At 41.9% G+C, this 22,804-nt stretch overlaps 1 protein-coding gene across 1 annotated transcript in view; it reads left to right on the forward strand.

Annotated features, from left to right (window-relative positions):
* The first annotated feature begins 10,674 nt into the window (after positions 1–10,674).
* LOC104471237 (transmembrane and TPR repeat-containing protein 1-like) overlaps positions 10,675–22,804 on the forward strand; it is a 57,346-nt gene continuing 45,216 nt past the window's right edge. The window contains exons 1-4 of the mRNA XM_010086505.1: positions 10,675–10,830; positions 12,541–12,614; positions 13,757–13,933; positions 15,930–16,136. Coding sequence (XP_010084807.1) covers positions 10,675–10,830; positions 12,541–12,614; positions 13,757–13,933; positions 15,930–16,136 — 614 coding nt within the window. The remainder of the gene's footprint in view (positions 10,831–12,540; positions 12,615–13,756; positions 13,934–15,929; positions 16,137–22,804) is intronic.

Raw genomic sequence — 22,804 nt, forward strand, 5'->3', positions numbered from 1 at the left:
ACCAAGCCTGCGGTTGAGCTGTGCTCTGCCTGCCTGAGCCATTTGCCCCTGACTTGCCCAGCAGGCGGTTGCTGGTTGCTCTCTAACCTCTTGCAGAAGGAAAAGAATTTACTCCACTGCTTGAAAAATGCTCAACAGAAATAGAGTTTTAAAAAACAAGATTCATTTCCATTCTGTTAATACTTTTGTTAGAATTTGGTGCATCTACTTAGTATACTTGAGAAAACTGTGTGGATCTGCTGCAGGATCTTGCTGAGGAAAGGAAGTGGGGACCAAAGTATTCTGGTCTCTATTTTTTTCTTTATTTGCTTGTTTTATTTTATTTTTTTTTCCTGTTGTGCTGATTTGGCCTAATCCAAGGCATTTTAATAGTAGCATGATTCTTTATACCTGCCTAGTGTCTCTGCTTCTGTTGCATGAAACTCATCTGTAAAGGCTTGTTTTGAGTCTTGCTGTACTAAGATTAAAAATCTGGGAGATCTCCAAACTGCATGTACAGAACAGATGTGAAGGATGGGCTGAAATTTATATCTACATATCCATCAGTCTACAGAAACTTCTGTCCTTTGTGGCTGTGAAAGTACGAGGAAGGACTCATGATGCCCTGTGGACTTTTCATTAGGCTGAACATATCCTGCATATATGCTATGTATTCTTGAAATGATCTCAATTAAAAAAATTTATCACCCGTCTGTCAGAAAAATCGTAAGCAGACATTGCTGAAATATTGTAACAGTAGTACAGTGTCCCTCATGTAATGGAAATCTGAAATGACAGTCCTCATTCCAGTAAACTAATGCTCTGGAGCCAAACAGTGAGAAAAGCTTGAGTATTTGACATTATTCACACTGGATCTGTCAGTAGGGATGATCAGAAGAAAATGAGAGTGGCCCACGTTACTGGAACCGTTAAGCAAAACTTAAAATATTCACAGAACTGTTGTATTGTTCTTGTGTGGGTTAATATCAGAAGGCAAAAAAAGTCTGCCCATTAACTGATGGATTAAATAATGTTTTCTTTGTGCCTTTGAACTTCTCTCACCATCCCTAGTACATGGGTAACTGTTAGGTGACAGGTCTAGCCGAACTCCTCATCTATGCGGGAGCTGATAGTCAGTTTTGCTTAGTCTATAGGAAAAACTTACTTCATGCTCTCTTCTCCAGCACTGTCACTCAGAGATGTTTACTTGCAGCTATTTTCTTCTCCAGGAAATGATTCAATATACTTCTTTCTAAAGAAGGCGACTTTTTGGATAGGCTATACTATTTCTTCGTGTCTTCCATAAAAAATGCTAAGATGAAGGGTAGAAAAAAAACCAAACCAACAAACCCAACAACTGACAGTTCTGTAATTCACTCAGGATTTTATATTTAAACTGTGTACTTTCTGTCTTACACCTTGTCTCCACTAACAGAAGTTCAGTGAATCATTTATTCCCTCAGTAGCACTTAAGTTACTCTTTGGTTCCAGTGGTGTTGCAAAAAATACTTCTCAACTGTTGAAGCAGAAGGTGCAATCCTCCTTGCTGTCTCCCTCCCTCTTTCGCTTCTTGCCTGCCAGATCTCCATTTAGATAGAGTTTTCAGCCCAGAAACAGACAGGTGATGGAGGTTTGATGTAGTTGGCACCGCAGCAGACTTAGCCTGGAGGTGTGCACTGGCAGGAGATTGGGAGAATGAAGCCTTTTGAAAAACCCCCAATGCCAAAGTTTGAAGACTTTTAATCAGAGATCAATCTCCTGGTTTTGCAGGTGGTGGAACAAAGGCCCAAGGAGAAGTGGCCCCCTTGGTATTGGGGTGGAGGGCACTGCCCAGTAAGGTGCTGGTGAGAGAGGTACCTCAAGTAACAGCTCACTGGGGACAAAAGACTGGGCAAAAAGGGAAAGGTAGTGTCAGGTTTAGGCCACGTAGCCATTATGGAGACTCAAGAGGATGACATTGGGCAGAGACTCACAGGAGATGCCTGGTTGTTCTTGAAGGAGGTGGAAGTCAGTGTTTACTGGGAATGTGCCTGGCTCCAGGGGAAAGGTGCGAGAGTGCCCGCTCCACCGGCTGCTGTGGGGTGGCTCTGGTGGCCCAGGAGGAGAGGAGCTGAGGGAGATGGGCCGTCAAGGAGAACTCGACTCTCCCACCAGAAAGGACATGAACACACAATTTGCACGCAGAACCATCCTACTAGTACTCTGTCTGGAAAGAAAAAATGGGGAAAAAGGTAAATTAAAAAGCCCAGGCTGTGCTCAGCTGCTGGCTGCAGAATGGATGACCCACTGGCTCTCCTGCTGAGGCTCTCCTGCTGAGGCCAGTGATGGCTTGGGCACATACATGCCTAGGAAGTAAATGGGACCCTTCAGCAATGGTTCAATATTCTGTGTGGGCACTGAGAGCCTAGTATACCAGTGACTTTGGATCAAAGCCTTAAGTGACTCTGAGCTGGGGTTAGTTGTAAATATACAGCCAAAGAGAGCATTAATTCAATAACTCACTGCCAGCCTTGTGGTCTGTCTGGTTGCTTACAGCTGATCCTTCAGTTTTTTCAGCTGTGTCAGTGGCATCAGTTTCAAGGACAGGGAGCTTAAAAAATACAAAACAATGTGGGGAAGGTTGTTCTTGATTTAATGCTGTATTACAGTTTGACATCACAGGGCAATATAGTGGAGCTATAATATGTCAATTTAAATACACAGTGCACAAGTGTTTTCTTCACTTGCTACATCTACGTTAGGGCAATATCACAATGTTTAAGATTGTGTCAGTATTTCTCCTGTCAGCTTGGTCTAATATTTCTACCCTAGCTATAGCAATCACTCTCCATACTGGTACTAGGATACCTGTCATGAAATTGATGTAGCACTGGTGTAGCCACACTGGGCGAGCTGGAGTTTGTGAAGAGAGGCAGTTGCTTTTATTAGACTGGTTGTGTTACAGCTGGAATATACAGACACCTTTCTAGGCACGTAAGTTTTTATTCTGACCCAGAGCAGAGTGGGTTTATTCTGACCCAGGTCAGAGCTGCCATTTCAGGATTTCAGGTCTGGGAGAGGGTGCGTGTGTCTCAAAGCTTGGGTTTTTTCCCCAGTTCCAGGTGTCTCAAAGCTTGGGGTTTTTCCCCAGTTCCAGGTGCACAGAAGTTGTCCTGCCCCTCCCTCCCCCTCAGCCCCACCTTGAATTTTTGTAGCAGGTGTCTGATGGTTTTGGTTGTAGGTTTGGGCTGTGTTTCTCTTGGAGGACCAGCAGTGTTGCCTGTGCTCCCTGGAAGGAGGCCAGGGCTCCTGGGGAGGATGGGGGGAAGGTCCCTGCCCAGGGAGGGAGGCTGCAGGCCTGCTGGGGGGTCCCTGCCACCGTGCTGCTGGCAGCCAAGCCCAAAGGTGAGGATCTGCCCAGGAGGAGAGATGTGTGCAAAGCATGTTGGACTTCTGCCTAGTCACAACATTTTCTCAGTCCTTAATACTTAACAAAATCTGTCTGTCTCTTGAATGAAAATCTTTTTATTTTGAGGGGAAGAGTTCCCTAAAAGGTCTAGGCAGATTCTCCTGAAAGACATAGCTGATATGAATCCAGTCAGGCCTATGTTTGCTCCTTGCTTCAGTGATGTTTTGCCTCTATTTAACACCTACCAGTTCCTGGGCATTTTCTCTGGCATCCTATTCCTCTTGCACAAATGTCACCCTTGATTTTCTTTTGTCTTCTTTTACCTGAAAGGCTCGGCTTTGGTCCAACCTTCTTCCCCACAGGAGCATTCCTGTCAATACTCTTTAGACTCCATGAAAATAAAGTGCTCTGGCTGCTTCTGGTTAGCTAAAGGCATTTCTCTGCGTTTACTCGCTCTGTTTCTGACTGCTTTCCTGGGCTTCCTCATTTATCATCTCTCAGATTTAAAGAAAAAAGGGGGGGGAAAAAAAAGGGCTATTCTCTTTTCACTCACTACACTTTTTTTATTTTTTTTTATTTGCTTCTGTATAAATTAAAATAGCACTTCCTTCATGGTCTGCAGCTCAAGCTGAAAGATTAGCAAACTTATTTCAAATTTGGTGGAAAGCTCTTGTACCCAGTTTGAAATACTGTCTTGATTACGTCTAATAACTTTAGACTAGATTTCTGTTAGCGTTGGTTTTTCTTCTTGATGAGTGACTGTCCTAGCTTGGTTCTGATCACATCCCCTGTCTTCCTCTCTACTCTAGGAAGAGGACTGCTTGATGGCTGCTAAAGAGTTCTGTGAGATGTTAGTTTCCTTCAGTACATTGCTCTTGCCAAGACAATACTCAAGAAGAACTGTGAAGACAAACTCTTTTGTTCAAAATATGGGTAAAATGGCACCTGGTTTGTCAGTTTATAATTTGCCATCATCTGGCTTTTTTTTTTTTTAAATTTTCCAAGACTGTTTGAAATATAAAGCTGTGAAAATGATGCTTTCAGTGTTCTTAAAACAGAAATGATCATCAAACCACGCTTTCTAGGGTTTCATTAGAAATTTTTGCCCTGGCATATTTACTGCTTCCAAGGTGCTGCTGCTTCTCAGTCTAATTGTGATTTCTATTTTGTTTTCCTAACCCACTGGAAAGCAATAACCTGCTTTGAATGCCAACACTTAACTAGTGCTCTTGTAAGTGATGACTATTGTGCTCTAAGGGAATTGCTATAGCTTAGGAATTGATATGGCCTCTGTCTTCTCACCCATCCCTGTTATAGCAAATCAAGGAACAAACCATTTAAGCCTTACCGTCCATTTAAATCTGAGGCATTGTACTGTACTATAAAAAGATTATCAGCACGACGTGCTGCTGCATCACGGTGCAAGCTCTGCTCCCCTTGTGCTGGCCATTGCACAAATGCTGCTGCAAAGGGGGCTTATTTTCTTTTTACTACGACAGGTTTTTCATTAATCTTTGAGCTGTTTCCATGTAGAGCTTCAACTATTTTTGCCACTGATGCAGCTGCACCATTCTTGGAGTGCAAATGCTCATTTTCCTGGCATGCAGTAGATGCATCTGTGGACTTTATAAGGAGATCCCATCATGCACTGAAATCGGGCATTAGTTTGCATAAAGTTTGTCATTTATATCACAGAATTCCAAAAGGAAGGGAAGATCACAGGAAACTTAATCCATCCTTGTATGTTAGATTAATTTATATAAATCTGCATGTGAGCCTTCCTCTATAAAAACTGTGGGGGTTTTATGAGGTGTGGGATGCTCTGAGACTTTCCATTAAGTGTTACTTGCTGTAACAAATAACCCTTATTATCCTGTGCATTTCTATTTCATAATGTGTTGTGTTTTTTGTGAGCCTTTTGAAAATAATAAACCAGATTAAACTAAACAAGAGCTGCCCAGGGATAATAACAAAGTCTATAAAAAGAGAAACTCTCCAATTATGGCTTACAATATTATTAAATCATAAGCCTTAAAAAAGGTTGAATGAGTCTTCGTGTGTACAACTGCATAAAACCCTCTATACTAGAGCCTGGGGGTGCTGGTGATCATATGCCATAACTGGATATGTATGGGATTTGTCTGTGAGCCCATACTTGTGTGGCACAGACCCCTCTGGTTCTGGGTCTGTGAGGATGAAGTCACCAAATTGCTCTTGTTTTCTGGGCCCTCTGTACAGGGAATTATTTACCCAAGGAGATGTGTCCCTGCATGATGACTTACCTAGAGGAGCAGTAAGTGCCTGTGGCTTGAGAGTAGCATATTGCACAGCCCCTGCTCTGCAAATGTCATTCTTCAAATGAGGTGGCTGTGCTGGGGGAAGGGAGGGCAAGTGGTTAAATGGGGATGCTGAGATATGTTGCTTATTCCTTTAACAGCAAAAGTGATTTGCTCTCTTCTGGAGAGCTCTTTTACAAGGTCTGCTCAGTGAACCTTCAACAGCTGGTGCCTGTGAAAGTGTCTTTCTGAGGGCAGAGCTACGTAATTCCTTTTCCTAGAGTGGATGGTGGAGGAATGGAAAGGCTGCTGTAGGTGGCATGGCAAACTACACTGCTGTTCCTGGAAAACATCCAGTAGCCTTAACAAAATGAAGAGATTTCCGTGTTAGGGCACATGCCTCTTGGTATACTTCCTGCTTGGGCATACAGTTTGGGCAGCGCTCTGCCTTGGGTGTGACATGCTGCAACACTTGGACACAGAGACTGGTGTTGGGACAAGAGTCTTTGCTAGAATACATGTTGCAGTGCAGCCTTCTCTGCCCTGATGGGGCATATGTTCAGTGCTGGGATCTCTGTAATGAATTTTTATTTTGGTGGTGGCTTGGGTGTTGCTGATCAACTCTGTTGGAAGATAACCAGCAATGTCACCTACTGTCAAGAGACCGCTCCTTCCCCTCCTTTCCCCTGGGTCTTTTGAGGGCCTTTGCATTTGAACTGCCATTCATTCATTCTTGGTAGGCTTAGTACGCTCTTTGTCTCTAGGGACTCTTCCAGCACAGGTGTTGAAGCAGTGCAAAACTTTAGTCTCCAAGTGTTTCAGGGGCAGCTCCCCTGAGGAAAGACCTCCTCGTCTGAGAATGGTGGTGTCTCCTCTTTCAAGTGTCTCCATTCCTAGAGATGTGTTCACTTGCTTTATTCAGCCTCAAATCTTTAGAATACTATTTGCCAACACCTTCCTTGTTTGACAAGCAGTCATTTCAAAAAGCCTGGCCAGCCCAAAGTGTCTGCTCTCCTAGCTGTGTGCTCTACCAAGGCTGTAACATGTATCCTACAAGTTGTACTTCATCTCAGACATATGTTAGGATCTTTGTGCAGCAGTGACTAGGGTCTTGAAATAGTAGGGCCTGAGCAGTGAGGCCCTGAACCATGTCTGACCTCTAGATGAACCTCACAACCTAACAATGTACCTAATACGTGTAATATTGATCACATGCAATGTATTACCTTATGAATATATGCTAATTTATAAAAGCTTTGTTGTAACGTTTATAGACCATTGCTGTAATGCTTGCTGTGTAAGGTTAGTCATCAGAAAGGTGCTGGTTGTGTAACAGTAGCCACACTTGTTAAAAACAGACCTCTAGGCAAAAGAAGGTGGCATCTATATGGTGGATGCACTGTATGGAAATCTCCCAATTGCTGGGAAAGGTTCTCCAAATCCTCACTGCAAGCAGGCTCCCCAGCAAATGTGGATCTGGATGTTAGTAACGTATTATTAGGACAACTGGTGATGTATCTTTCTTAATCACTATCACTAACTGTGTAGTAATGATTAGGTGCATTACCTTATTTTATGCTTGCTATGGTAGTTTGCTTATTATTTTGCTGCTTTACCTTATCTTGCTTTGATTTATTTTCACTGTATTATTTTCCTCATTATTTTGTTACTTTAAACATAAGTAAAAATAAGCTTAATTCTTTAATTTTGTGCCTGTGTCCTTTGTGCTAACCCCGTCGATTGGCAAAACAGGTCTTCCAGCCCACATGATGCTGCAAATTAGAAATGATGGTAGTATTAGTGTCTTTTGGGCTTGCAACTTAACAAATGAAAGATTTTCCCTGTTTGTGAGCCAGTTTAGATATGGAAACATAAGGACAAACCTCTCCTCCTGTAACAGAGTACAGTTATTGCCTCAGAGCTTCTGTTCATGAATATTATGTTGGAAAAACACTACTTCTTACTTAATTTTGAGATTCCTATCTCTGCTTTACTTTATTTGTTTGCTGAGCTGTATACCGTGTATAATTACTACATGACTCCGTGATAATGGTGCTGCCAGTGAACAAAGACAAGACTGAATCTCTGTAAAAGTATTAAACTTTATGAAGGGAGAAGTTGTTTTTGTTGATTTACCTATCCCTTCCCACTCCCTTGCCCAGAATTTGCTCCATAGTTGCTTCGCAGTGGAAGAAATTTGGCTTTGCATAGTAGGCTGCTTTTGTTTTTTTCCCCATGGGTGGATGAGTGTGCTGGAGAGCTTTGCAAAGTTCTTGTGATTTGGATTAGGGCTGTTTGGAGCCCCAGATTTGCTCATCCGTTTGACATACAATAAATTCAACCACTGCTAACGTTTCAAAATCATTCTGCTGGGATTGTTTCAGGACAAAAGAATGTTTCCTTCGTTGCAATGTGGCCCAATTTCTTATGACAACGAGCTTTAGCAGCAAAAAATGCTGGTATGAATATAGCACCTGCAGACATTCACGTTCAGTGTTCATGGACCACCGAAGATGGTATTTAAAACACACACTGTGGTATGCTTGCAGTCAGATTTTGCTGTTTAATGGAAGGCTTATCTGAATACATGGTGCTGTTATGTTTGTGGTTTGTTCTCCTTTTTTTTTTTTAAATTTTTTTTTAAAGGATTACAGAAGGGAATAGCCAGGCTTTGAGGCTGATGCTTTTACATAACTGTTTTCAGTAACTTACATCAGGTAACTCACAGTTCACAAGCCTTTTTGACTTGATGTTTGCCTCAGGAAGGGGTGTGACGAACACACCCTGCCTTTGGGATAGGTGACCTGCTGGGGGGGCAGGAATATTGATCCCCTATGAAGTTCTGACTCTTCTGCCAGTAGACCTGTTTTGCAGGATGGAAAGTGATCAGACGTGATCCGTGGAGACTAATAAAAATTTTTTTCCAAGAATGTTGTCAGATGTTGTGTCTTTAGTGATTGGTTCTCACATCTTGGCCGAATCAATAAATAAATGAGAATCTCTTACATTTTGGTGCATGTGTTTGTAGCCTGAGCACTTGTTCTCACTGTCCTCACCTGCCTGCATCTGCTTTCTCCAGAAATCAGGTCGCTAGAGCACACTTTGGCATTTGGGGGCGAGCGGTGGTGTCGACTGTGCTCCATCTTGCTGATTTACAGCCAGAAATTATTAGTTTGTATAAAGAACAGGTCCTGCAGGTGGTCCCTGCCATTGCACACATCTGCAGGTGCCTGTGAGTGGGACCTCGGGCTCCTCTGGGGCACGGCGGCCCTGTGCTGCCCCTTGTTCCCTGCAGTGTGCTGAAAACAAGATTTAGGCCTGGGGGTTCCTACTGCTGCAGCTTATTTACAGCTGAAACTCTGCCTGGGTGTCTGTTACTGCCATTCGTTGTGGTTTGTCATTCTGTGCTGGTGGAAATGAGGGAAAGTGATGTATGCCGCTGCCCTGAAGTGGCTTGCAGGAGAAATGGGGGGAAAAAAAAGAAAAAGACCCAACTCTTTGTGTATTCTTGAATCACACAGACTGATGTCCTGTCAAAATGTAGCTGCATCAACCCATACTTCAAAGAGAAAGGTCAAGTCATGCTAAAAATCTCACTTTTCCACAACTCTCTGAGTTTCAGCTATTGCCTCCACAAACTTTCCAGTGGGAGCAGAAAAACACAAGTAAGTCTCCTGGTCTGGTAAAGTTAGATTGGCCTGGAAAATGCAGACCAGGACAGATAGTCCTCTGTTGCTTATGAGTAAGGAATGTAGAGAGTATTTATAAAAAGCATATGTTGTCTGGCCCTCGTAGACACACCGTACCTCCTCTGTCTTACAAAAAAACCTAAGGTCCTTGCATAGTAGCAACAACTCTGTGGCTTTGCTGTTACATCATGTATGTCAGGGGAGACCTGGAGTCTGTTAGTAACAACAGGAAGGATTGTTGTTCCTTTAGCATGTTTACAACCACATGCAAAATATTTAGATTGAGTCTTTTTTTTCACTGGATGTCCTTTTTTTTATTATTATTATTTTAAATGCCCTTCATCATTAGTACTTCCAAATTCCTTGTTAATATATGGACTCTTCCCTAGATAGAGACACCATTTGTGTATATATGTGCATGTGTGTGTATATATATATGTTTGTCCAAATTTACAGATGCAGTTAATTCTAAAGAGAACCAAGTTATCTTCAACTGCGTGTAAGGCAAAGCCTGTCACCAGCTGTTAAGCAAGCTGTCTGTAAAAAACAGCGACCAGAAAAATGTGTTAATACATGCTGTAAAACAAATGTCATAACAGCTTGTTATTTTTTTTTTTTATGATTGACACAAATAATGAACCCTAATTGTTTCATTGAGTCTAGGGTGATGTTAACCAAGTTACCTTTAACATCAATGTCCTTATAAAAATGATGCTACTATTAGGCCATCTTCTTAGTGTCAGTAAAAAGTTAAAGTGATATCAGGAAAGCATTTAAATAAATGCTTAACCTTCAGGATGTGAAAAAATTTTGAAAGATAAATGGGAATAAGTGCGCCTGTAATGCCAAGCAGATGCTCCATCTCCTTACTGAGTCCTTGTCTTGGCTGTTCCCAAGCAAAAGCATCTACTCCATAGCAGAAAATAACTACCCACATTGTAAAGCTGCCACGTGGCCGAGACAACCGCAAAAGGTGCCAACAGGGCAAGTGCCATGCTTCTGATGTTGGCCACTGTTATTTGCTGCTAAGGAAGGACAGATATTGTCTCACTGCAGTAAACTTTACCGGGAGGGCACAAGACTCTCTCATCTCTGTGTCAAGAAGGTTGCCAAATTCAACCATGTATTTTAAAAACTGGGGAAGTGGTTTCTCTTTAATCAGATAAAGCAGAAGTTCAGAGTGATTTTCACTAATTAGTTTAATAGCACTTAACATTAGAAGACTGCAAATCAGGCCAAAAGCATAATTTAGAGTATTTTAAAGATGTCCTGAATTACAAGAGCTCTCCTGTCTAGTAATTCTGTTTTGTTTCCTTACAGGTTAAACATATTGCTGGCTGGTATGAACCCCTTCTATTTCCATGCAGTGAATGTAATTTTACACTGTCTAGTGACTCTCGTGCTGATGTACACTTGTGACAAAGCTGTGTTCAAGGACTGTCGACTTGCTTTTGTCACGGCGCTGTTCTTTGCTGTGCATCCCATTCACACTGAGGCTGTAAGTATGTGGCACAAAAAAAAAAAAATGGTGACACAGAAGCTGAAAATAAATGCATGCTTTAAATTTTTTTTTTTTTTTTAAAGAAACCTCTGAGTCATACAGAGTATGGTATTTGTAATTTTTGCTGTGGAGGAGCAAAGGTGAGAATACACTATATTTAAAATAATTTGCAGGAATCATTAAGAAAGGAAGTGTATCCATACTTGCCATCTTTTTGCTCAGGCACTAAATTCTAATTGATGGTCCTAATCAGCGATGCTGGGAATAAATGGACACTCATTCAGCTGATGAAAATGTCAAGTCTCTGGAACCAAAGACCTTAGTGAGGCCGCGCTGTCCTGCTGGGACATTGTTGCATGCCTTCAGTCGTCTCCTATAGTCATCAGTTTAAGGGAGAAAAAGTGAAGGGAGCCTTAGTGTGTATTCTGGATGAAATCTCTCAGAGAGAGGTGATGTGGCCCATGGATTAATTTACGTTGATTTCGGTTAAAAGCTAGGAGTAGCATCTTCAGGAAAAAAATTGTTAGTTTAATAAATGTCATGGTAAGGTTACAGAGCAACAGCTCATTGGATATTTTTTTGTTTGCTACAAGAAAACATTTAAAGACATATTCATGCTAAAACTGCAGTCTGTTAGCGTGGGGATGTACTTCTGCAGATAAAATGAGTCTTGCTGTCTTTGGGAAGGAAATACGATGTCTAGCTGTTCATACTTAAATAAATGTGCTCGTTAGCTGAGATACCATTGGCATCACACGCTCTCGTTAGGAGCCTTTGTAAATGAGCGAGGGAAACGGCTGCTGCGGCTGAGAACTTTTGAGGAGAGATTACCTTAATAACAAAAAGCCATGAGCTTTACAGTTACTCCCTGTGCCGTCTCATGTGAACTAATCAGCTAGGCTCCTTTTGATAATACAGCTTTATATTATAAGGGAGGTTTTAGAAGAGGCATTCTTTGAGGTTATTTTTGACAGAGTCAGAATTTAAAAAGGTTAAAAAAAAAAGCCAGAGCACTGAATATAGCTTAATTAGGTAATCTCAAAAGAGGTGAAATTTCAAAGCACCTTTTATTTGCTTTATGAGCAATTTTTAGATATTTATGGATATTTTGTAAAAAGAGTGTTTATACATTCTTCTTCTGTGTTCCTCTTCTTATAAAAAGATTTGGTTAATTAATATCTAGAAAAAAACTCTCGCAAACTCAGATTATTCAGAGAGAGAATAAGTGACATACCATTCTGTCACTTTTTTGGTGATAAAGTTTATCAAAATATTAATTATTAACTCATTCTTATATAATAAATCATCTCCAAAGAGTTACTCTTTCATTAGTCTTTTTCTTTAACAAATCTCAGTTCTAGGATTTGGATGTGTTTCTCATTTAAGCCTTATTATACAAAATTAAAACAGATCCCTAAAATTGGCATTTCCCTATGCAACTTTATATAATTTAATCTTATATATTTAATGTTAATAAGAATGTAAAATATGATGTGACTCTTGGCTTACTCATTGTTTTTGCCAAGTGAGAAGTGCAGCAGACAAAACTGAGCATATCCTCCACTAACCAAGTAACATTTCAATATGTTGAGGGAGGGTGATGCTGAAAGAGAAAAAGCTTATAATAGTAGCAGCTGTAACAGTCACTGAATGTGCATGCCTTTTTATAGATGTGCTTTTACACCTGTGTGTGTCTGTTCCTTTTAGGTAACAGGTATAGTAGGCAGAGCGGATGTCCTCGCGTGTCTACTCTTTCTGTTGGCTTTTCTCTCCTATAATAGGTATGGATCCTTTCTATCAGTTGTGATAATATGATGAGATGCTCTAGTCTGTGGAGGAGGCAAAGGGGAAAACTAACAGTTTTCAGCTGGTGTAAGTGTACTTAGGGTATGTGTGAGTGCCCTGGCCCCTGTTTCCAGCCCCAGTGCCAAAGAAGTGACACTTATGAGAATGAATAAACATAAAAAGAGAAGTCAACAATTAAGGTCCCCTCTTTCATTGACATTACAGCTGACTGTACACTAGAGGAGGGCTTGAAGAGCTAAAAATTATAAAGAAATGTTTTCAACAGAGACAAATTGTATGTAAAGAACGGACACATGCCTGCCTCTGGAATACATCCTGTGATTGTGACACTCCAAAAATACGCAGTCTGGGGGAGTTAAGGATTGTGTCTAGACCATTAGTCATAATTTTCAGATGAAAATTTGGCACCATTATCTGGTCTGTGTCCTAAAACTGTAACTGAACAAGTATAGATTAGAAATTACTGGGATGGGGTTTCTGCCCCTTTTGCGTTGTTATTTCATTTAGGAATAGCACTGTGTCATCATGGCCACATGGAAAAACTGTTTATGTCCCTCTTGGGATGTTTGCTATACATCTATAATGCTGTTTTCATCAGAAGGTTTCAAAGGTGTAAAATGGGTAGTGACCACACAGGAATCAGCTTGTTTGATTTTTGTTTCTTTCTTACCTTGTTCCCTCTCATCCCCACCCAGCCTATTAATGATTAGGACACATCTTTGACCAAGGGGAGTGTGGGTGGGATGGAGGAATTTTTGCTTGCATGGTGCGTTTTATCACATAAGGAAAAATAAGCATGTGTGTTCTAGATGACAAAAAGCAGGTGTTTTCTCTGCACTTTCTGTCTTTGTACTTACCCTGCCTTCCTCTGACTGTTTTAAGTCCACTTGTCTTTTTTCCTTCTCTGCTTGAATTCTTGGTGCACCTCTCAGTGTTTGTGTTTGCCCTTCCTCTATCTAAACCTCTCTTCATGTATCAGCAAACAGTGTAGATTGTTCGTGTCATTATTACCAGGATCTTAAGAAATTAAGGAAAAGAGACTCAATATTTGTGTGAATGTAGTGAACATGAAAATAACAGAGAAGTTAAAAGTATTTGTGTTAAATCTATTTTTCAGGAGTGTGGATCATCTTTATGTCGGGGAACATTTCCCTCCCACTGCCTCCCCATTCTTTTTGCTGCTTAGTTTATTCCTTGGGACGTGTGCAATGCTGGTGAAAGAAACTGGAGTCACCGTGTTTGGTGTGTGCTTGGTTTATGACTTCTTTTCCCTCTCCTGCAATGGACTCAAACTGTAAGTAACTTGCTGTGCTTGCTGTGCTTTTCAAGTGTTGCCACCTGGGTGTGCAAAATATATATATTATTATATACAGCACTGTGGGAGATAGGCTTGCCCTGCTGAATTAGATGACTCACATTCGACAAATTTGGAAGGCACCAAGGTTTCATTCTGTTTTTTTTTTTTTTTTTTTTTCTGTTGTTACTCTATTGCTGCCTGATAACTTTTGCTGGGTAAGTAGATGAGATGTTTAGAACTGGTCTCTAAAATGCTCAATTCGCTCTGGCAAGACTAACGTTTATTTTTTTCCATGGGAGTTCTGACTGAAGCATCTTAAAATTTCCCTGGCTTAACTCCTTCCACTTGCAGCATCTGCTTGATTATTCAGTCACAATGGCACGGTTATAGAAATACCATATGACGTTTAGTAGTGAAATCAGGTTTGATCCTTTCTGTCCTTACAGAATGGAAAAAGAGGGAAAATATCCATCTGGTTCTGGAATGATTGGAATAATTAGAAGCTCTCAGCAGTCACTGGAGAAAAATCAATTACTTTGAAGTTTGTATCCCTCACCCACTTAGTATCACGAATAACTGTACTATTCTCTATGTCCATTAAAAGTCAGAAGTCTTTTGTTTGATAGAAGCTGGTTTTTGTCCATTTCTCTCCCAAACCATGCCTGGTGCAGATCTATTGACTCGTGAGTGAACAGAAGGGCTTACTGCCACTGAGAATGGGAGGTCTCACTCCTGCCATTGCTTCTGACGTTCCCACTGGTGCTGCCCCACAGGCTCTGGAGCCTGTCACACCCCTGTGTGAGCTAGTGTATCTAGGTTATAAAAAAGGACACTGAATTGATGTTTCTGCGGTAGTGAATTAAATCTACTCCTGTAAGGGTTTGGGGAGTGCTAGAGCTGGCACAATGCAAGAGCAGCAAATGCAGGGAGGAGAAGAGGGACTCTTCTTTTTCAGGAGCATCCTGGCTTCCCTCCCATTTCAGCCTTTTGTCTAGGTGCTAACTGGGGATGGACCATGTTTTGGGCCCTGCCTGTCCTCCCTCTATCCCCTCTAGCAGCAGTCGCAATCAGAGGGCAGGTATAATGGATTGGCAGAGGATTTCTCCTGCTTTGACTGGATAAGTAAATTCATAGTGGTGTAACTGGTGGGCAAGTAGTCAGGGAGGAGTATACTGGGGATCCACAGCCAAGCACGCCTGTTAATGCTTGCATTTACAGACAGCCAGGTGTGTTCCAGGAGCTGCCTGGTTAAAGGTAACACAAATGTTAAATAATCAAGGGGAAAAATCTGTGCCCTCCTCCTCCTCCCTCCCCTCAATCTCCCTCTTCCTATAGGTTCACATTCCAGTGGCCTCTTCAGGTTATTTCTTTGCTTCCCTGGCATCCGGTTACCCAGATGTGGCAGTTATTTAGCTTGCAGGAATGAAGCTCTGTAGTCCAGATGTGCTGCATTTTCATATTTGCTCTGGTTGCATGTATTGTGCACTTTTCTGTTTGTGGCACTCAGGATTTTATGACTGTATTTGACTTTTTTTAGGTGGCAGTAGAAAACCAGCATCCTTCTGCATGCTGCTGAAACTCATCCCCTTCTGCTCCTTCCTCCAACCTGTACAGATTTATTTTCTGTTTAAATGAGGCACAATGCCAATTATTTTCTGCAGAAAAAAAATAGGGATGTCACCACATTCTTTCTCGCAGTGTTTCCCAGCTCACCAGAGGTCCAGAGAACAGCTTGATACAGGAGCGCTTATCTTCTGTTGCTGCTGGGTCTCTTGCTCTAGATCTGGTTAGGAACCAATAAATCCTGTGCTCCCAGCATGCAAAGACTTTGTGTTTTGGACTAAGTAAAATGTCGTCTATTGTAGCTAGATACCATGTTGTGCTGTTTTCACAATGTTCAACCTTTTGGTAAGTAAATATCAAAAATAAAAATCCTTAAAACCTTTTATTTCCCCTTTCCTCCCTTTTCCCTTTTCTCTGCATGCGCAATCAGGAGAAATGGAGGCATCCACCAGAGACCTGCCCGGCAGTCTGCAGCTTCTCCCTCTGCCTCGCTGCAGGTCCCTCTGTCCAGCCGGGAGAACGGGAAGCATCGCTTTGCTCACCGGGGCACCTGGAGCTCCTGCCACCCGGCGTCACCTGAGGAACAGCAGAGCAGTGGCCTTTCTGTGCCCAGCAAAGCCATGTGGGCCATTCGGAGGTACTGCTGGCTACCTGCCGCTCTGGTTTGCAGCTGATGTCAAGTCATTCACTGTATTTTAGACATTTTTATCCTGAAATAGGCTCTAATTTTTCTTATGTTACTGGGCAGGGAAGAGAGGGGAAGGTGGAAGTTGAGGGTCAAGGGAAGAAAGAGGAGGGAAGCAAAAAGTGCGTTTCTTCTGCTTGGGAAGAGGAAAAAGTCTGAGGACTGTCCATGTCCTGAGACTTTCTGTCCTAATGTGATATTGATAGGCAATGCTCTCCTCAGTGGAGAAAGCCAAAGCTGTAATGGTAGTTTGAACATGAAGAGGGGGAATATGTTCATGTATACAGTAGTGCCTAAAGTCAGGTGAGTGCGATATAAGCGAGGTATTGTGTGATATTGCTATATATCTCTCTATACAAGTGTCTATGGGTATAATTTCTGCATGTAGGTATACATACATGTAGATGTGTGTGTATATGCATATTTATGTATGTATATGAAAGCAGAGGTGATGCCCACTTTTGCTTTATGTCTAAGAATGTGCCCATAAAGGTGAGAACCGGGCTCAGGCTGTAATAGAACGATTTTCACTGGTCAGGTCCAGCAGTTCTTGGCATGTTCATTGTTCACCTCATGGGGAAACAAGGACTTTCCCTAACTCAGGGCCACGCTGTGACACAGGACCAGCACTTGGTGCCCTTACTCCTGTGGAACAGTACTGAGTTAGTAAGAGCATTTAAAGCAGTGTGACTCAGCAGCCACACTGTGGGTCTCTACCGGAGTGTGTTTTTTTTCCACCTTTGTACAATCTCCCTGGTAGCCCTTGCCCAGCTTGCTCTTTGTTGCTCACTTCTGGTTTTAACTACAAAACACTCACAGTATTATTTAATTTTGAGACCTATGATATAATGAATTGCTCAACATTACCTATTCTTTGGAGAAAGTGTTTTGTTCCATAAGCAGATAAGGAATTACCTGTTGAAGTTCTCTGATCATTTAAAGGTTGGCACTTGAATTGCTTCCATGCAGTACTCCTGAAACCTGGGATAGGGAGTGTTTTATTCCCACATAACACACCTCATTAAACATTTCAGTGGGAGCTGTTTGTTGTTGGTGGTTTTTCTTTTTTTTTTTTTTTAAATAATCTTCTTGCTGCATCAGTATTGGTGGCATATAGGCATTACATGAGATCTGTAACTTCTCAGATCACAGAGTCTGTTTCTTCTGCCTGTAGTTTAAATGGTTCAACCCACTCAGGAGCTTCTGCCGTGCAGGTGCTTTGTCTGATTGGTCTGACTTGGGGATGGTTGGGTTTTTGCTTTTGTTTTTAGCAAGGATGGGGAGTGGGTTTGGTTGTGCTGCCTCTCTGTATGGGAACCTGTGATACAAAAATGGTGAGGAAGTCAAGGCTTTTCAGAGTGGGCAAGTGCCAGCTGCTCTGCTGCAGAGACTCTTCTGGCTGTTGGGAACAGCTTCTAAAATTGTTTGTTTGTTTGTTTTTTGAATTAATTTCTTCTGCTCTATCCCCAAATGAGTAGAACAATTAGAAAGTGTGGGTGACCTTGGTTCCTTCTGATATGCCAGGCCAGAATGGGCTGTCCAAGTGCCTCCTTTAACATCTTGCCTCTGAAAGTTTAGGACCTGGTGGGCAAGAGTAACCTGAGCACAGACACTGGTGCAGCTGCTATTCCTGGCCTTTGCTCTCTCCATGTTTCTTTCAATGCTTTTGTTCTTTTTGATATTTGTGTTAGTATCCCTCAGGGAAAACAGAAACAATGGTGGAGGGTATCAATATAAAAAAAAAAAATCTCCTGTCTTGTTCCGTTTTCTTGTTCCTTGTTTCTTTTACTCCTGTTTCTTTCCTCCTGCTGCTCCTTTCCCTCCCTCCTTTGCTTTATCCTTCTTCCAGGCACCCTCCCTCTGCCCCCGCTTTTGGGGACATCCCTTCCTTACACTGAGGGGAAAGCCTCTGGTTTTCCAGCCTCTTCAGGAGGGGCTGCAGAAGTTATGTTGCAGAGACCGTGCACGTGGGATGGCTTCAGAGGGAACTCATCCACACTGCCAACTGGCATTGGCTTTTCGGCAGCTGCCTCTTCAAGTGTCGTAAAAGATTTCTGCACATGGGAAATCAAGCTCTGCGTGTGCATAGCTGCTTTCTTTTTAAAAAGGGGCTCTCATGGTGTAAGCTGCTCAGCTTCTCTTGCCAAGTGACCGACTGCGTGCAATGCATTTGCAACAGCCTGTTGTGTGATGGCTCGCTGTGGGATGCCGAAAGTAGAGCTGGTGTGGTCCCAGTGGCTGGGGGGGAAGACTAGTGCCACACTGTTTCGGGAGAGTTGTGCCTGAGAGCCTTGGGGGAGAAAGCCTGGGAAGGGTTAACGGATGCTGCTTTGAAAGAAACTCCTCTAAAACACTGTTGACAACCTTCTTTGCTAGTTTTTTCCCTTGCTCTGAATTCTTGTTTCCCCGGAAGGCAGGATGAGGCTGGATAATTTATTGTTGCATGAAAAAATAGCCTCATAGAGCCTGGGCAATTTGACCAGTGCCTGCTTGTCTAATGTCAGTGTTTGCTGGTCGCTATAAAAAATAAATGTGCTGCTACAGCTTTTGTAATTTCAAGAGATCTTCTCAATTCGCAACCACAAGGAGCATGCTTGCAGTTGTATGGAACAGTGAGATTAAATGTATTGCAGCTCACTGACTCTCAAAAGGATGTCCACAACACGTGGAGGTCTGAGGACCACTGCCTTTTTGTATAACTGCAGTCTTCTCCTTACTGCCATTTGCTGACTCCACTGGATTAAAATAGTTGAAATACTTTCTGTACATAGACTTTCTTTAGTGCTGTTGGTGTATTATGTGATATGAAGTAGGAAGTAGTCGAGGCAACTACTCTATTAAAAAACAATCCATCTTTAAACAAAAATTCATCTGTAGTAAGGATTTTGAAAGATAGGAAAAAAATTGAAGTTGCTGTCAAATGTATGAAATTAATTACACAATTTCTCGTCTGTAAACGATGTTTCTCTGACTCATGTGAGTCTCTTTCATGGGAAAAGGGAGGGGAAAAGATTTTACGTATTTCAAAAACTAAAGTTGGAGGGCAGATTTGACACAGTGAAGTAGCGTCAGGTACCTTATCTAGTGCACCAGGTTGCTAGTTACAAGGTCTTCATTAAAATAAAGGAGTTATGCACTGCTTGACCTGTACTTTTAAGTACTTGTAATGTAATCAACTAGGTTTCTATTTAATAATTATTTGGTATTTATCTTGCTACTAGAACTAATGGAAAAATGCAGGAAAACGTTATGGGGGAGTGAAGGGAATCAGTCTAATTAGCAGTAACTGGAGCTAGTTATGTAAATTCTTGGTGCAGAGAGATTTCTGTTATTATTGTCACTTGCTCTTATCTTCAGCTATCCAGTAAATGTGTGGGTTGCAGTCCTGGGTGCCCTGAGGAGTAAGGAATGAATTAGGTTGGATGAAACTATAAGTTTTATCACCGCTATTTGTTGCAATTTTGGGGGATGCTGGCGTATGCTACTGAAACGAGGTAACCAGGGTCTCTTACGCGTTTGATCCTTCTCCCTGAGTTTTAAGACCTGAAAGAGGCTTGTGACCGTACGTGCCCTCCTGTATGACACAAATGGAGAAGGGCAGACAGGAATTTCACGTCAGGCTTCTATTTCTGTTTGGGATAAGGCCAGAGCTTCAGTGCTTTCTCAGTGACGGTGCAGTATGCATATATGTGTCTTATTAAAAAGCAGTATCAGTGCCCACACCTCATTGCTCACCACAGTGATACTCTGTTAAATCCATGAATATGTTTAACAAGGATGATATATGTAAAACAATAACCTGTCACAGTCACTTGTGCAAGTTGTGTCCATAGTTATTGTCACTCATTCTCTTTTTTTGGTTTGCTGAACCCACTGAAAACCAAGATCTGTTTTTTTGACTTTTTTTTTTTTTTTTTTAATCCAAGGCTACATATAGTTGTAGTCATGACTCACGCTGAGCATTGCTAAATGCTGTCCAGCTTGTGGACACCCTCATATCACATGCTCACCCTGATGGTTTTGAGCTTTGTAAATGAGCCTGTGGTGGGCCCTCAGTCTAAGGTTCTTGAAAAACAAGACTCCTCAATAGCATGTGTACTTTTGGAACAGAAATCTGTTTCTCTTTGGTGACCTAGAAACTGATTTCTCTTGCATCTGCTGTTGGTGATTTAGCTGGTGAGGCTCTTCACTTAGAATGGACAATAGACTGGTGTTTAATGCTGCCATTTTCAATGTACATGAGCTGTTGCATTAGTTTTTTTGGGTTTGGGGGTTTTTTTAATTTTTTTGCCAAGTGACAGAATGAGAGAAGAAGCAGGTGTACTTGGAGCTGTGACCAACAGCATCACTCTAAATCTCTGCGTATGTGCAAAAAAGAGTGAGGGAGCTCACTACTATTAGCACTGTGGGATCCAGGCACAAAACCCCATTGATTCAAAATTCAAAGAATTCCTTAAGGCTATAGCAGGGGTAAATGTGATCTGATGACTAAACCAGCAGCAGTGTTGTTTCCTTTTGCACTAGCAGGGGAAAGAAAGTGGTGCATTCCAGAGGTGGCTGCGCTGACCCTAAGATTGACATACTGTGAGGAAAAGTGTGTTGAGGTCATAACGTATCTTCCCTGAGTCCCCGCGCAGCATGCATGGTCAGTGCTTGAGCTGAAACAGATTCTGTTCTCCGATATGAAGGGAGAATGAGGGAGAGGTGGGGAAAAGCTTAGGCACACATAACAGGCAACCACGTAGCAATTGCTTGGTGTTGATTTGTCTTTTCCTTATTGGGTGCTTCCATTTCCAATTCTTGTGTGGCAAGGTTTTTTTTTTTGTTTTTTTTTTTTTTTGACTAATTTGATAATGTAGCATATTTCTGCTTTAACATGGAATTTCTGTTCAAAAAGCAGAAATCTCAGCTGTGTTTCTAATGCATCCACTTGCCATGCAGTGAAATGCTGTTTCCTAGATTAATAACTGATGTAGGCAGAATAACGTGACCTGTTTCCCAGACATGGGATTTCACATGTGTAAAATTTACCTTTTCTTGAATTTGTTAGAGGGAGTTTTATAGGAAGGTGTGGCTCAGAGTATGAAACTTCCTGGGTTATGGAAGTGCGAGGAAGACACTTTCTGTTAGATTGGTACAACTTTCTTAAACTTTAGTAAGTTGTTCTTAGTTGTGTTCAAGCACACTGAAGGTCAGTGGTGGTTTTATTCATACACAAAGCACAGCAGTAAAAATCATTGTGTGCCTCTGAGAAAACACTAACTATTATTAATATATTATTTTGGTCAGGAGCAAGCATGCAACAAAAGAAAAACCTGGATACTTGTTGCTGGCTTAAACGGTCCTTGCCATGCAACAGCAAAATAGCGAGGAAGGAATATCGGGCTTTGCAAACACCACAGCAATAGGTAGGGGAGAAATTCCGGGACAGTGGCCTGGTTTGGGATTCAGCCTGTGGTGAAAAAGGTCTGGGAGTCTTAGCAGTCAAAATTACTTTCTTCTCTAGGAAAGCAAAATAAGTAACCTGGAGCATTAAGCAATGGAGTGAGCCTAGGCTTTTCCCTTCCTTCCTCTCTCACTGGTGATCTCCTGAGGGTTGTGAGGTTCTGAAAATAAAGGAGCAAGCTCCTAGTCTGTGATGCTCTGAGCAAACATTGGTGTTAGGTTGCCTCCGTGTGAAAGCAGAGAAAAGGAAGTGCTGAATTGTCGCTGGCTGTAGGCCGATATTTGTTTTTTTGGTGAATTAATGTTTAAAATTCAACTGAGAATGGGACAACACGGTTTCACCCCGAAAGACAAGTAGGACCCTGAGTCCCAAGGCCTAGGAAGGCACAGTGTGTGATGAAAGATGACAGATTAGCTAAGTGTCATTGTTATCCTGGTAACTGTGGGATGTTTCTTCTATGGCGTTGCAAACTTTTTAAAATTTTAGCAGGTTTGCTAAGGCTCTGCCACTCTTGCTATTTCATGCACTTAAGTTACAAATGAAGTCTGACCCCCTTTGGAGAGGTGTATTGCAGAGGTGGATTTGGCCTGTGGTTTACTCTTCTCTGAACTTAGCTCTTTAGACCATTTTTCCATTGTGAGTCTGAGCAATAGCTGTAGCTACTGCTGTGTCCGTGTCCTGTCTTTTTAGGAAATCTCTGCTAGCAGCAATACATGAAACTTCTTCTATTTTGCCTGCAGTCAGTGATGATATTTATTGTCATGCTCAGATGGTATTGATGCCACCACTCTGCTAGGGTCTAGAAACATGTGAGAGGTGGGTGCCCCTGTGCTTAAAGCCTTGGTTTTAGTCAAGGATTTACATACTCTGGCCTGTGACTGTCTTCCAGAGAACGCCTTGTGTAATCTTGGGAAAATATTTACATCTCTCTTCCCACACTGTGCGCTGGAAGATGAGGCACAGTAGTAATGCATGCTTATTTTCCACCTCTGTTTGTGCCACGTGGTTGTTGTTTTAAGACTCCCCTCAAAAAACCCAAAGACTGTCTCCCTTATCCGTGCTTGTGGCATTATGTGTCCTAATCTTTGAAATCTGTAAGTGATGTTTCAATACAAGTAACTGAATTAATTCCTTGATAACTGAAGTTTATTTAAAAACACCACCACTTTGGTAT

Source organism: Pterocles gutturalis, unplaced genomic scaffold (genome assembly GCF_000699245.1).
Source record: "Pterocles gutturalis isolate BGI_N339 unplaced genomic scaffold, ASM69924v1 scaffold8336, whole genome shotgun sequence".
NCBI classification, from domain to species: Eukaryota; Metazoa; Chordata; class Aves; order Pterocliformes; family Pteroclidae; genus Pterocles; species Pterocles gutturalis.